Source organism: Mesoplodon densirostris, chromosome 4 (genome assembly GCF_025265405.1).
Source record: "Mesoplodon densirostris isolate mMesDen1 chromosome 4, mMesDen1 primary haplotype, whole genome shotgun sequence".
NCBI lineage: Eukaryota > Metazoa > Chordata > Mammalia > Artiodactyla > Ziphiidae > Mesoplodon > Mesoplodon densirostris.
In genome coordinates this window covers 164,741,880-164,758,396 of record NC_082664.1, presented here as the reverse complement: position 1 = coordinate 164,758,396, position 16,517 = coordinate 164,741,880, and the positions used below count along the sequence as shown (strand labels likewise).

Here is a 16,517-nt window from a genome sequence, read left to right as displayed (position 1 = left end):
CACCGGAATTTAGCAAGAAAAACCCTCTGTCCAGCAGAGCTATGTCCTCCCACGCCATGTCCTCAGGCTTCATGTACTGGAGACTATTCTCAACTGTTGTTCTAAGAAGGTAAATTGGTACCAAATGGGAAGGAACATTAAGGGGAATTCACCCACAGCCTCTCAGGGAAACTATAAGGTTTTTGAAGAATTGTCCTAAATAATCAAAGACAAGATGAAATAAAATGATACAGTAACAATGTAAATATCATACAGCCCCTTATAACTTTTTATAAGGGGGGGACAAAAAGAAAGGAACATAGCAGGCAAAAGGCAGCCAATTTTAACAAAAGACATAAGTATTGGCAAGGATGTGGAGGAAAGGGAGCCCTTGTACACTGTTAGTAGGAAAGTAAACTGGTATAGTCACTACGGAAAACAGCATGGAGGCTCCTTAAAAAATTAATAACGGAATTGCTGTATGATCCAGAAATCCCACTTCTGAGTATTTAAACAAAAGAACTGAAATCAGGATCTCAAAGAGGTATTAGCGCTCCCATGTTCATTGCAACACCACTCATGACAGCCAAGATGTGGAAACAACCTAAATGTTCATCTATGGATGAATGGATAAAGGAAATGTGGTATGTGGTATGTAGGTATATTTATCTATATATGTAATATTACTCAGCCTATTCAAGGAAGGAAATCCTGCAATTTGCAGTAACACAGATGAGCTTTGAGGACATTATGCTAAGTGAAATACAGATACTGCACAATTCCAGTTATATGAACAACCTAAAATAGTCAAACTCATAGAAGCAGAAAGCAGAGCAGTGGTTGCCAGGGGCGGGGAAGGGGAAATGGAGAGTTGCTAGTCAAGGGGTATAAGGTTTCAGTTATGTAAGAGGAATAAGTTCTAGAGATCTGCTGTACAACATAGTAGCTACACTCAACAGTATTGCAATGCACACTTAAAAATCTGTTAAGAGGGTAGGTCTCATGTTAAATGTTCTTACCACAATTTTAAAAAACAACAATGTTTTAAAGGGCAGATAGTCTTAAAGATAACACAATAGAATTAGATAAGAAAGGTGAGTGCAATGCCAAGAAAACCAAGTGAGAACCAAACTCTACCATTACAAATCTAATAAATAAATAAGAAACATCAAGAAGCAGAACAGACAGGATGAAAAAGAAATGGCCTGAACAAAGAGCTTGAGATAATCACAGTGAAAGAAGATGAAGTAAGCAAGTGCTTATATAAACAGCAAACACTCTTCACTTTACATATCGATATATTAATTCTTTTGCAGGGTTAAAAATAAAATTAGTAGTGTAAACAAACAGCTTGAGGTAATCCCAGGGCAAGCACAGGAAACGATAATAATAAAAATAATAAACAGCAAACATATAAATGTCAATTACTGTTCTAAGCATTTACATATATTGACCCTTTATACCTCACAGTAATCCTATGAAGTAGGTTTGAGAAAATTATTAACATGGACTTGGTAATTTTTTTTTTTTTTTTGCAGTATGCGGGCCTCTCACTGTCGTGGCCTCTCCCGTTGCAGAGCACAGGCTCTGGACGCGCAGGCTCAGTGGCCGTGGCTCACGGGCCCAGCTGCTCCGTGGCATGTGGGATCTTCCCGGACCGGGGCACGAACCCGTGTCCCCTGCATCGGCAGGCGGACTCTCAACCACTGTGCCACCAGGGAAGCCCGGACTTGGTAATTTTAATGCATATGTAGATGATCCTTTCAAAATCCTGGCAACTTGGTTCCTTGAACTCCTGTCCTCCAATCACTCTGTCCTCCATCCTACCTCAACAACCCATTTCCATGGTTACATCCTGGTTTCAATGACAGGGATCTCTCCATAAGCTCTACTTTATCCATTCCGCTCTGACCACCACTTCCTACCTTTCTAGCTCAATTCCCTTTAACACGTTGACTCCATCAATCCTTCAGCCTCATCAATACCACCAACATATTGATCCTATCATCTTTTCACAGGCCTTCACCCTTCACATCTCCTCCCTCCTCCTTACTTAAGCTAAGTTCCATAGTCAATCATTATAATCATTCTTTTGCATACACCCTTAATTCCCTTGACATTTTTTCACTCCAAACCACAAGCCGAGTTAATCTCAACTTTCCATCTGTCCCGTTTCTGCACCTATGCAGGGAATGAAGCTGGAGAAAACACACAATCACACTGATGGATCTCACTTTAAAACCTTGACCAAGAATCTTAAGTGGGCCCTCAATGCTCTTAGACTTTTATCTGCTATTTCCCTAATTCACTCATTCTCCTCTTCTTCCAGATGACTATTTCACAGCTTTAACCCAGGATCTCCTCCTGCATCATCACTCTCAGCTATCTCCTCAGACCTTCACCACAACATCTACCATGTTCTATCATCTGCCTCGTATTCTCTGCCTTCTGGTTATGCCCATAGATGAACCTGCCATGCTGCTGTCTAGAGCTGATCCAGTCCCTTGTGCAGTGGACACCAGCCCATCCTGCTCTCTCAAGGCCATCACTTCAGTCATTCTACTCTCTCTCCTATGTCAATATTTTCTTCTCTACTGGATCATTCCTATCAGCATACAAACATGCTGTTACTTCTCCTATCTTTAAAACAAAAGCAAAAAGAACCTCTCTTGGTGCAAATTTCCCACTTCCTTGTTCTATGTGCAGCAAAACTTTTCAAGAGAGTTAAACCTTCCTCCTTCCATATACTCCTAATACCACTCCACCTAAACAAACTGCAGTTACCAACCACAAAATGAACCCTTTATTGCTAAATCCAACGGCTAATTCTCAGTCCTATCCTGATGGGCCTTGATACGTCCTCCTTCTTAACATGTATCCTTCACTTGCTTTCTAGGACCTTCCTCCAGACTCACTGGTTGCTCCTTCTCAGCCTCCTGTGTTCTCCTTCCCCGCAGCCTCTAACTGCTGGTCTATCCCAGGGCTCAGTTTGGGGGCAACTTCTCTAACTGTACTCATTCTTTTGATAATTTCATCCAGTCTCATGACTTTAAATATCATCTAGAAACTGATGACTCCCAAACTGTATCTCTTGCATGCTCATTCCTATATTTCTTTGAAAAACTGTAGTTTTGTATTTCACAGCTAGTTCTTTAATTTACCTCCCATTTATTTCTGTAATCTAATTTTTATGAAATGATTTATCTGTCATTATCTACCTACCAACCAGTTATATCCATTTATCTAGCTACTGTTCTATCTACCTACCTACTAATCTATCACCTTTCTATATATTTTATCTGCCTGTATGCTAGGATAATTAATGATATTCATGTACTTAGGGTGATGTGTACTGATGTCTCCATTTACTTTCAAATGCATCCAAAAATTATATGGATTTATGGATAGACAGAGGGATGACAGATGAATAGATACATGATAAAACAAATATAATAAAATATTAATGGTAGAATGTAGCAAGTGGGCATATGAATACTCTCTGTAAAGTTTTTTCAACTTTTCTGTATATTTGAAATTTTTCATAATAAAATATTAGAAATATGCATAAAGAGGCATTGGTAATGATTCTTACCAAAAGATAACAATGGTAATTTCTGGGTTGTTGTTTGACATTTTTTAATGGTCACGAATCATTTTATAAAAATACTATCACTACTTAGATCTGGGGTTGGTCACTGTATCTCTGTTTATAAAAAGCCCCTAGATGACTCCAATGATCAGCTTGACTCAGAAACTACTGATATTTGCCACATAAGAAGCACTTTCAGGGACTTCCCTGAGTGGTCCAGTGGGTAAGACTCCACACTGCCAATTCAGGGGGCCCAGGTTCCATCCCTGGTCAGGGAACTAGATCCCGCACGCATGCCGCAACTAAAGATCCCGCATGCTGCAACTAAAAATCCCACATGCTGCAACTAACTCCCGGCACAGCCTCAATAAATAAATATTAAAAAAAAAAAAGAAGAAGAAGCACTTTCATTGCCATAAAACCGCGATACTAACATGCTTGAGGCATCACATTTCCAAGGAATATTGATTGACATTGCATTAAATCTGTTTCATTCAAATACTACAATGTCTTATAGTCCAAGGTTCACATTAGGTATTTGCAGGAGGCAGTTCTATTTCAAAGCACCTAGAAAGCAGGGAAGCATTTTGTGGAATCCAGAAGGCAGTGGACATACCTGCAAGAAACGCTCTATTCGACAAGACGAGTGCTCTGGTCCAGCCCCGTCATACCCGTGAGGAAGGAGGACCACGATGCCGCTCTGGAGGAGCCACTTGGCCTCACCTGCAAAGCAGCAGTGGGAGTAAGAACACTACAACGCAGGCGCAGGACAGCCCGGGGCGACTGGGCAGTGAGACACATGTTAGTTTGTTGCTGGACCCCCAAAACCATTTTCATTGCACCATTCATTACAGCCAAGCACACTCCCCAGGAGACACAGCCCTCCTGCTGACAGAGGGCTTACACGCTCTTCCTGGCAGCTCATTTAACTGCCCGATAGCTGCCATGCCCCAGTGGATGACAGAACAGGCTCCCAACTCTCGGAGTGGGGGGATGCCGTGGTACCCAGGAGTCTCATAAGCAGTTATGGCCCCTTTTCTGTCATTTGTCCCCGTGAGGCTGGTGCCACACGTCCACTACACACCCATAGGCCAACACCAACCTCCAGAGATGAACGTGTCAAAGATGATCTGGGCACCATTGAAGAAATCGCCAAACTGAGCCTCCCAGAGGGGCAGTAGGTTAGGGCTTTCGATGCTCATCCCATACTCAAATCCCAAGACGGCCTCTTCCGACAGTGGGCTGTTGCTGACCTAGGGCAAAGGAGGAGAACAGAACCGTTTTGCAGGGAAGATGGGATGTGAATCAGTAAGAGTAAAGCATCATATTGGTACCAACTGCTCAAAAGGGAGGAGGGCCGTGAGGGCAGCTGTGCTTTCATTCATCCCCACATCCCTGAGAGAGGACATCTCTTGATCTCCATGAGTGATGTGTGTGGGAAAAGCTGGGGCAAACAGAGGAAGACATACAAAAGGTTGGAATATGGGCATTCAAGATTTTCTTGAAGGAGGAGCAAAATTAACTTCTCAGATGTCCCACCTTTGAAGCTGAGAGTAAAATGGTGTCATAAGAGCTTTTTTAAAAATGTCACAAAACAAAGTAGGGGGAGGGACTTCCCTGGTGGTCCAGTGGTTAAAAATCTGCCTTCCAATGCAGGGGACGTCGGTTCGATCCCTAGTCGGAGAACTAAGATCCCACATGCCATGGGGCAACTAAGCCCTCGTGCCACAACTACTGAGCCTGAGCTCTAGAGCCCATGCTCCACAACTAGAGAGAAGCCTGCGCGCTGTAACGAAGAGCCCGTGTGCTGCAACTAAGACCTGATGCAGTCAAAAATAAATAAATAAATATCTTTTAAAATCTAGAAGAATGGTATAGATGATCTTATTTGCAAAGCAGAAATAGAGACACAGACGTAGAGAACAAATGTATGGATACTAAGGGGGAAAGAGGGGGAGAGGGAGGAACTGGGAGACTGGGATTGACACATATACATTATTGGTACTATGTATAAAATAGACAACTAATGAGAACATACTGAATATGAATAGCACAGGGAACTCTACCTAATGCACCATGGTAACCTAAATGGGAGGGAAGTCCAAAAGGGAGGGGATATCTGTATGTGTATGGCTGATTCATTTTCTTATGCAGTGGAGGCTAACACAACATTGTAAAGCAACCATACTCCAATAAAAATTAATTAAAAGCAAACAAACAAACAAAGGGGGGGAAGTTACTTGAAAAAGGCCTACCTTTCAGAATCCATTATTCTAATATCCTGTTTGCATGATAAAGCAAAAGAATCATCACCATATGTTAAGATTAAAAAAGCAGAACATAGGGCTTCCCTGGTGGCGCAGTGGTTGAGAGTCCGCCTGCCGATGCAGGGGACACGGGTTCGTGCCCCGATCCCGGAAGATCCCACATGCCGCGGAGCGGCTGGGCCCGCGAGCCATGGCCGCGGAGCCTGTGTGTCCGGAGCCTGTGCTCCGCAACGGGAGAGGCCACAGCAGTGAGAGGCCCGCGTACAGCAAAAAAAAAAAAAAAAAAAAAGCAGAACATAAAATGACATCTCTGAAGAGGCTAAACAGATATGACAGTTCAAGGCAGCACAACTCTGAACTGGGTTTGTGGACCAGATGTCTTCATGTCTCAGTGTTAACTTCCTGACTTGGATGGTTGCATTGGGGTAATGTAGGAGAATGACCTAGTTTGTAGGAAATACACATGTAGGGCATCAGGCTGGCAACCTGATGTTTCCATCTGGATGGCTCTAATGTCTCAGAATGAGAAAAAGTTCCTTTTGCATTATACATCCAACTTTTTTGTAATTTTGTGTTTGTTTCAACATTTTTCTAAAAAAATTTTTTTAAGTTACTTTTTTTTTTGGCCATGCTGCGAGGCATATGGGATCTTCCCCAACCAGGGATCAAACCCATGTCCCCTGCAGTGGCAGCACAGAGTCCTAACCACTGGACCACCAGGGAAGTCCTTAAGTTACATATTTATAGAATAGCACTTGGCAACAAAAAGGGATAAAATACTGACACATGCTACAACTTGGATGGACCTTGAAAACACAATGCTAAGTGAAAGAAGCCAGTCATAAGAAGCCACATATTTATGAGTCTGTTTATATAAAAAGGCCAAAATAGATAAATCAACATAAACAGAAAGTAGATTAGTGGTTTTCAGGGGCTGAGGGAAGGAAGGAATGGAGTGTGACTGCTAATAAGTATGGGTTTCTTTCAGGGGTGATGAAAATGTTCTAAAATTAGATAGTGGTGATGGTTGCATACACTGCATACACTGAAAACCACTTAACTGTACACATTGAAACATTGAATTCTATGAGTTTTATCTCAATAAAGCTTTTAATTAAAAAAAACTCAAAAAAAATTTCATCTCTGCAATGAAAAAAATTTCATTGCACCATAAAAATGCATGATTTATACAGATAAGCACTCAATGACAATAACAAAAAATGAAAACAGATAATGTATTAGTATGGCGGGATTATGCATAGTTTACCTTTCCTGATTTCTATTTGATTTCAATTATGATCTTTATAAGACATTAACTTGAAAAGAGACACTGTATTTCTCAGATCCATGAGTCTGTTGTCAACGGGATTTGAACTGAGTGCTTTACTTGCACCTCCGCGTCTTCACCTCATTCCCCATCTCCCTTCCTACCCAAGGCTGACACACCCACTCAATATTCTAATCCATACCTTTTTTCTGCTTCTTCACTCGGCTCATCACCAAACTCCTTTTTTCTGAACCTCTCCTCACTGGCTTTCTCCTCTTGGCAAATGAACAATCAAAAGCTTAAAAATAAAACAAGAAAGGACTTCCCTGGGGGTCCAGTGGTTAAGACTCTGTGCTCCCAATGCAGGGAGCACAGGTTCGATCCCTGGTCGGGGAACTAAGATACCGCATGCCACACAGTGCGGCCAAAAAAATAAATTAAAAACAAAAAACAAGGAATATTCCCCTGGCCAGTGCTCTCTAGCTCCTGCTTCCTGTAACAGTCAGGCTTCTAGAAAGAATTATCTAATCTAGTTGTCTCTACCTCCTGAGCCCCTGTCTACCCTTCAACTAGTACAATCTAGCTTCTGTTCTCCCCCCTCCACAGAAATAGCTCTAGAGGAGGTCAACCTTGACCTTCCAGTTGCCAAATCCAATGGCCATGTTAGTCTTCCTCTTTTCAGGTTCCTCCCTCCTTAAGTTCAATGACACAGGGACTCTTAAGTTCTCCTCCTGCCTTTCTGGACGCTCATTTGGGAAAATGCTTCCTCTGCCAGCCCTTTAAAAGTTGTTTTTCCCAGGACCCTATCTGTTCTCATTCTGCTTTCTCTCAGAGAGATTCTCCCACCCCTGTGGTTTCAAACATTCCTGCATCCTGATGACTTCCAAATAGACATCCAAGACCAGATTCCTTCATTAACTCCAGACATGCATATCTAATTACCTGAAATATCTACGTCAAAGTTTAATGTCCAAAACTTAGTCCATCATCTTTCCTTACCACACCTGTTCCTCTCCCTCACTCTTTATTTGGGTAAATGCCAGCATCATATGCCAGCTGTCCTAGTCAGGGAGCTAGGAGGTAACCAGGACTGGTCTTCTTCACTCCCTACACCTACCACTGAGGCTGATAGCTGTTGTTTTCTGACTAGTTCTCAAATCTTGGCCCCATCTCCCCTCTGCACTGCTATTGCCCTAATTCACAGCTCCAGGATTTCCTGCCTAGATGACTGAGAAGCCTCCTTAGAAATTGTCCTAAGTCTCACCCTTCTTCAGCTCAGGCTTCCGAAGTATCATCAGGAGTGCTCTTTCTAACATGGAAATCTGATCACTTGTTCAAAATTCCTCCATGGTTTCTCTTTTACATAACACTCAAAGTCTTTCACAGCGTGGGTAGTCCTGACTGGCCCGTCTCTTCTTTTACATCTGTATCCACTTTGCAGCTTAAACTCCAGTCACATGAAGCTATATGTAGTTCCCTGAGCATGAGGTCAGGGCCTCTTACTTCACAGCTTACGTATGCACTACTGTGTCCACCTAGAATGCTCTCCCTACATTTACTAGACTAGGCAGTTCCAAATGTCCCTCAAGTCCCAGCTCAAATCTGGCCTCCTCTCTAAAGCTCCTCCTTTTAATCCCCAAGTAACCTAGCTGCCCCTTCTCCTGTGCATCTATTGTACTTCATATACTTGTATACCCTTATCTACATTAATTTGTTGAATCTATTAATGCTTTCATTTATTCCAAAAATTATTTAAGATGGCCTGTACATACAGGTAATACACAAAATGATAGTTTAAATGTAAGTGGACAGGGAAGTCCCTGGTGGTCCTGTGGTTAGGACAACATGCTTCTTTTGCAGGGGGCACGGGTTCAATCCCTGGTCGGGGAACTAAGATCCCACATGCCGCGCTGTGCAGCCAAAAAAAAAAAAGTAGGTGGGTAGAAAGAAAATAAATAGATTGACACACCCGACAGGGTCGGGGAAAACACACAACCTGGTGACCTGCTTTCTTGAGGCCGCCATGGCCTCCACCCCTTCCCAGAAGCCATTATTGATAAGGGAAGATTGATCGGTTGCAGAATTTTCGATGTACACACAATAAAGACGAGCCACTGCTCAGGGAACTACAACTACTCTCAATACCAAGATCAAGCAGGAGCCCCCACTAGGGTCTTCATATAAAGGACAAAGTGTTAGGTAATAAACGAAATCTTTGACAGTATCCCCATAACAGATGTGAGACGTTTACTTGGGGCTTTCTAAATAGCAATATTCAAAATTAACTGATACTATATATCAAATTACAAATCAATAAGAGACATTGGGTGAGGAAAATACGAAATGTTTCAGTATCTAGGTCACCAATCTGATACTGATCAAGGAGGGGATTTTAGACTAACTTAAAGAAAAGATGAGCTGCATGTCCTTTAAGTAATTGTCCTGGAAGCTTGCTTTTGACAAAGTGAATTTTTAAAAAAAATATTGAGTATTGGGCTTCCCTGGTGGCACAGCAGTTAAGAATCCACCTGCCAATGCAGGGGACACGGGTTCAAGCCCTGGTCCGGGAAGATCCCACATGCCGCGGAGCAACTAAGCCTGTGGGCCACAACGACTGAGCCTGCGCTCTAGAGCCCATGAGCCACAACTACTGAGCCCATGTGCCACAACGACTGAAGCCTGCGCGCCTAGAGCCCGTGCTCCGCAACAAGAGAAGCCACCGCAAAGAGAAGCCCGCGTACCACAACAAAGAGTAGCCCCCCGCTCGCCACAACTAGAGAAAGCCTGCACGCAGCAACAAAGACCCAACATAGCCAAAAATAAATAAATAAAATAAATAAATTTATTGAAAAAAAAAATCGAGTATCAGTGAACCCAATACTCTCAAACAAATGGCTAGAGTAGGAAAGAAGATGACACACCACTAATTATACCTTAAAGGATAATTTCATAAACTCCATGTGCCAGGCACTATGTTAGTTGTTGGAGAAACAAAAATGAAAAGACCCAGGCCCTGCTCTTGACTCTAATGAATCTAATTCAGCAAACTGGCACAGAGAAATGCATGGCAATGGATACATTCATCAAGCCCCCTAAACCCTAGAGAATAAAGTAACCTTAAGTCAGTGGGTTTTTTTTTTTAAGTTGGCAAGAAATGTTGGCTTATTATCCACATCTTTGACTCACTTTAATGAATTCAGCAACGAGCAGGTTATATAATCAATTTTGGACTGACAAAATGAACGCCCATTTGACATTTACATGATTACAGATAAGTAGCCAGAATAAAACAGCTCTAGTCTACTCGCTAGTCTGTTACTTCCACTCCAAGTGCATAGATTGGCATTGTCTACCCAGTCGGCATTCCTTTATTTCAAAAAGGACTGAACCCAAAGTTTCCAACATCTGTTTCTAGTTGGTCTAAGAAGCATGTAGCTATAATCACCAGCACCTGAGGTTTATACTAGATAATAAAACAGCCTACCTCTAGAAACCCCTTTTGATTAGGGTCCATATGGTTCAGGGGGATATAGGTGTCATCGGTCTTCTGGCAAACAATCATTGCGTGCCTCTGGCTAAAAGTTCCACGGCCAACATCTTGGCCACTCAGACGGACATTAAAACCTTAAAGCAAGCAAGAAGGAAAAGAAAAAAATCCAGATTCCCATGAATAACCTAAGTAATAATAAGGCCTGGTGACCCTGAATTCTTATACATCAGCTCATCCTGAGAACTGTCCTTAGGACAATAGATTATCCTTCTTAAAATATACCTGTCCTGGGCTTCCCTGGTGGTGCAGTGGTTGAGAGTCCGCCTGCTGATGCAAGGGACGTGGGTTCGTGCCCCGGTCCAGGAAGATCCCACATGCCGCGGAGCAGCTGGGCCTGTGAGCCATGGCCGCTGAGCCTGCGTGTCCGGAGCCTGTGCTCCGCAATGGGAGAGGCCGCAACAGTGAGAGGCCCGCGTACCACAGGAAAAAAAAAACAAAAAAACAAACCTGTCCTATATTCAAAACTCCGTAGTCTAATTAAGAATGAAGAGTCATCATTTGTCCTACAATTTTTAAAGGAAAATGTCTTTCCAATACATCCAGCACTGAGTCCTTTGTTTCCATAGTCCGTTCGCTGATGAAGATTGTCAACATGACTTATACCAAGATTAAATAATGTTTTCAGGTAAGAAATGTTAACACGTTTGAGAACCTCTCTAGTCGATAAAAACAATACAAGGTAGTTGTAACTCAAAACTGCAGGCGTCACATATAAGAAATGTCATATAAAGCACCCCCTACCTGCTGTGCAGCTACACAGAAATGTCTTACCTTCAGCAAGTAATGAGCCTAGGGCAAGAGCTTCTGCCGTGGCCCAGTCTAACTTTGTTCCATCCATCACTTTCTCCACTCTGGACTGTAAAATTGAATGGGAGGGGAAAAGAAAATTTTAAGAGTTCCCATGCTTTTTCACATTGAGTTAAAAAAATGTAAGGCGGGCTTCCCTGGTGGTGCAGTGGTTGAGAGTCCGCCTGCCGATGCAGGGGACACAGGTTCGTGCCCCGGTCTGGGAAGCTCCCACATGCAGCAGAGTGGCTGGGCCCGTGAGCCACGGCTGCTGAGCCTGCGTGTCCGGAGCCTGTGCTCCGCAACGGGAGAGGCCACAACAGTGAGAGGCCCGCGTACCGCAAAAAAAAAAAAAAATGTAAGGCAACAATGGTTAAGAATCAAAAACATAACATTAAATACGACAGATAGTGCAGAAGGAAACATCAGAGTATGACAGCGAGTACATGACGTTTGAAAGCAGGCAAAACAAACCGGCACTCTGGTGAGCGGTTAACCGGGCAGATGGATGGGAGGAGGAGATGTCAGGGAGGGGAGAGAGGAACGGTCATGGTAATATTCTATATCTTCAGCCTGATGGTGAGTACACAGATTGTTTTAATAGTCTCTATACCTATAATAGAAACTTATAAACGAAGTTAGTGTTTTAAAAATAATCCAGAGTTCATCATGTCTTCATCCAAGTTCAAGAACGATGAAGACCTATATCTCCTCGCTCTCCTCCTGCTTTTAGCGCTGAAAGTCCCACGTTCCAGGAAACCACAGGCAAACCATGACAGTTTGTCAATCCATCCTTAACATGAGACAACATGTAAAACCTCAACATGCTTAAGGGTGTAAATGGTTGCCTTTCAGGAGTATGTGTGCTGATTTTTATTTTATTTAAGCCAAACCCCAACCACCTTCCTCAAAATGAAGGTGTCTTCTGCTCACTGCTCAGAAAAACCAAAAAGGGAATTCCTGCATGGCTGTGTTTTTAATAATGTGCATGCAGTACCTGTATATATAATGTATTAATGAATGACTGAAAGAATAAGTGGAGGAAAAATAGAAGTAGATTTAAAAAAAAAAGAAAAAAAAAAGAAGTAGACAAAATTTGAGTTAATTGACGATCAGTACCAAAACACCGCTAGGAGTGGTTCACAATAAATATTTGCCAAGTGCATTAGCCAACCAACAAGACCAGACCAACACCAATTCCTTGCTGTGAGAGATGGACAAACAATGCCCAGAGATTCTCGGGCTCCCTACCTGCACGTGCATCTTCAGAAGGTGACTGTGCATTTGGAGCTCCTCCGGCACCTCCACAGACTTCTTGCCAATAAACCGCAGGAGGTCAAGGGGCACACCTGTGTTCCAGGTGGTGATGCAAGCTTCTGGCTGAACCAGGCCCTGCCAGTGGGCCTGCAGGTTCGTGGCAGGGGGGCTGTAGTGCGCCATGTTAGTTAAATGGCCATTTAACTTTGCGTAGTAGGAGGCTTTGATTTCCGACACCTCCTCCTGGGTCATGAGTCCATTGGCCACAAGGTACTCTGCATACGTGTCGGGGATGCTCTTCCGGGCTCTGTCCAAGGAAAAGGGAAACAAAAATCAATATGATTTGTAAAAATCAAAGAGACAGATACAGGAATTCCCTGGCGGTCCAGTGGTTAAGACTTGGGCTTTCACTGCCGTGGACCCGGATTCGATCCCTGGTCGGGGAACTAAGATCTCACAAGCCATGCAATGAGGCCAAAAAAAAAAAAAAAAAGGAGAGACAGAAACAGTTATTGTCAAAGGTATTCTGGAGTGACATCGCTATAAAAACGCACACGGGAAATGTTTTGGGACTAGATAGAGGGGGTGCTTGTACAACATTGGAAATACACTAATTCACACTGAATCGTTCACTTTAAAATGGTCCATTTTAGGGAATTCCCTGGCGGTCCAGTGGTTAAGACTCCACACTTGCACTGCAGGGGGCACAGGTTCGATATCTGGTCAGGGAGCTAAGATCTCACGCGCCCCGTGGTGTAGCCAAAAAATAAAAGGTTCATTTTATGTCATGTGACTTTCACTCCAATAAATTTGTTTTTTAAAGGCAGTGGTGAGTAACCACCTCTTTCAGGCAAGCAAGTGAAAACAAATTTATCTTTTTTTTTCTTTTTTTAAATTTATTTATTTATTTGTTTTTGGCTGCATTGGGTCTGCATTGCTGTGCGCGGGCTTTCTCTAGTTGCAGTGAGCAGGGGCTACTCTTCGTTGTGGTGCGCAGGCTTCTCATCCCAGTGGCTTCTCTTGTTGCGGAGCACGGGCTCTAGGAGCATGGGCTTCAGTAGTTGTGGCTCTAGAATGCAGGCTCAGTAGTTGTGGCGCACGGGCTTAGTTGCTCCACTGCATGTGGGATCTTCCTGGACCAGGGCTCGAACCCGTGTCCCCTGCACTGGCAGGTGGATTCTTAACCACTGTGCCACCAGGGAAGCCCACAAATTTATCTTTATAAGCTTTTGTCTACAGTCAGGCAGAAGTAATGAGTAGTAGAGTTTTCTTACAAACTGTTAATTCTGGACAGTTATTTACAAGGCTGACTTATATTGTCTACCTATTCTGCATCCCTTTATTTCAAAAAGGATTGAACCTAAAGTTGCTGACATCTGTTTCAGGTTGCTTGAAGAAGGCTGTAACTATTCAGCATCCGGGTTTTACAACTATAGAAATAACGATGATGCTACTCTGCATTTGCTGAATACTTTAAACCTCCAAGTCTGGTCACATTGATCATCATATTTAATCCTGAAAAAAGTGAGAGGTAGACAGGATATATTTTTAAAAGCAGGGTCCTGAGTCACATCAAGTCATTCAGGTGCTAAGTTCAAAGCTAAATGGAGAAACCAGATTTGTTCTTCCAAGGGCAGTCTGCTACCCACGACCAGAAAGGCCCGTAAAATATCATCAAGTTTATTCCTCTGCTTTAATTTATGTCTATGAGGAAATAAAGCAGGAAAGAGGGATCTACTTTACTTTCTAGCATCTGAAAAGGAAATCCTGGGACTTCCCTGGTGGTCCAGTGGCTAAGACTCCGTGTTCCCAATGCAGGGGGCCCAGGTTCGATCCCTGGTCTGGGAACTAGATCCTGCGTGCCACAACCAAGACCCAGTGCAGCCAAATAAATAAATACATAAATAAATAGGAAATCCCAAAGTAACACACTCCTCTCCATCATGTGAACCTTCTGACTTGGTGCTGTCCCACAGAAATATAACGCAAGCCAATGTGTAATTTAAAATTTCCCTGTGGTCACATTAGAAAAGGTGCAAGAGGTGGAATTAATTTTAATCATATATTGATTTAACTCAATATACCCAAAATATTGTCCCTTCAATACTTAATCGATATAAAAATTATTATCGAGATCATTTACACTCTTTTTTTCACACTAAGTCTTTGAAGTCTGGTGTATAGGTTACACTCCCAGCACATCTCCTTCAGGAGTTGGCACATTTCAAGTGTCCAACAGCCATTTATGGCTCGAGGCGTCCACATTGGACAGTGCAGTTCTGAACTTCGTTAAAATCCATCATGTAACCTCTTGCCAAGGCACAAAGTAGGTCCACATCTATAGCTTGCAGAAGTGAATCACGGAGGTTCTGTTTCTGCTCCTGTCAATGTTGCACTGAGCAGCTTCGGGCAAGGCTCTGCCTACGTCTTCTGTTCAGTTCTCCCTCTGCTAAGTGAGGGGGTGAAGTTACCCTTTGTCTATTCATTGAGGAAATACGTAGAGTTGGAAGAACATGGGGCGCTTTCCTGCGACCCATAGGATGACCATCCCAGTGTGCCCAGGTCTGTCCCAGTTTGAGCATTGAAAGTTTCATGTCCCAGGCACACTGGGAAAGCTGGTTGCCCTACCGGAGAGTGTCTAACACAAATAATAATGTGAGCACTGTGGGGGAAAGGGCACATCGCATGATGTTTCATCCTTGTACCTGATGATCTGGTACATGACCGGGTTGGTGAAGAAGGGCTCGTCCAGTTCGTTGTGGCCCCACTGCCTGTAGCACAACAAGTCAACAATCACATCCTTCCGGAATTGGCGCTGGTATTCAAACGCCAGTCGTGTGGCCCGGACCACTTCCTCTGGGCTGTCTCCATTGACGTGGATGATGGCGCAGCCCACGAGCTTCCCTGAGGCAGAGAAGCTGGAGATGAGGCCGGCTAGTCAACCCATGAACCTACCCCCAAGTCCTGTTGTCCGCACGGGGAGACAGCCCTTGTCTTTAGGGGTAGTTTGGCTTGGGTGTTAAGAACCTGCACTTTGGGAGTTCCCTGGTGGCCTAATGGTTAGGATTCTGGGCTTTCACTTCCGTGGCCTGGGTTCAATCCCAGGCCGGGGAATTGAGATCCTATAAGCCACATGGTGCGGCCAAAAAAAAAAAGAACCCGCACTTTATGAGAAAAAAAAAGGAACCTGCACTTTAGAGGCCAGGTGACAAGCATGAGTTCAAGTTCCAGCTCTGTGTGATCCTGGTAAAGTTATGAATCTCAGTCTCCTTGTCTGTAACGCTGGGATAATAGCTCTTACCTCTTAGCGATGTCCTAAAGAGGCAATGAGTTAATGCATAGAAAGTGCTTAACAGAGCCTGGTACATCATAACTGATACGTATTTACTATTATCATCATGACTATTATCTTTCTTCCTGAGATAAAAGGGTCATGAAAGGATGTATCCGAGAAAACAATGGATTTTCTCCAAAGAGAAGACTGAGAATGAATTTTCAAATCTCTACCTAACTAATGACAAAAAATTCATATAGGTAGCCCCAAAGGCATCCAGGCCAGGCTCTGGATGTAAAAACAGAGCAGTTCTTACCGTCTAACAGTTCTGGAAATTCTGTGACATAGGGAATGAATAATAAAAAGCCCTGTGTTTCTTTTAATACTACTAGTTTCCATGGGTTAAAACAAGCTGACTTTGCTTCTTCACATCTGATTTCCAACCAGACCACTTGGCCAAGTTTACTGGCTGAACATATCCTTTTTGACTGTCACCTTGGGTACTCCAAATCTGAATATCCTAAAGACAATTGCTCTAGCTGTACTAA

General features: G+C 43.2%; 1 protein-coding gene across 3 annotated transcripts in view; it reads right to left on the bottom strand.

The window, feature by feature from the left end:
* The window catches only part of DHTKD1 (dehydrogenase E1 and transketolase domain containing 1), a 53,051-nt gene that overhangs the window by 9,716 nt on the left and 26,818 nt on the right, over window positions 1–16,517 (bottom strand). For all 3 annotated transcript variants that reach the window (XM_060095421.1, XM_060095422.1, XM_060095423.1), the window contains 6 exons: window positions 15,401–15,599; window positions 12,690–13,002; window positions 11,424–11,508; window positions 10,587–10,726; window positions 4,671–4,821; window positions 4,185–4,291 (listed from right to left, as the gene is read on the bottom strand). In XM_060095421.1, the coding sequence (XP_059951404.1) occupies window positions 4,185–4,291; window positions 4,671–4,821; window positions 10,587–10,726; window positions 11,424–11,508; window positions 12,690–13,002; window positions 15,401–15,599 (995 nt within the window). The remainder of the gene's footprint in view (window positions 1–4,184; window positions 4,292–4,670; window positions 4,822–10,586; window positions 10,727–11,423; window positions 11,509–12,689; window positions 13,003–15,400; window positions 15,600–16,517) is intronic.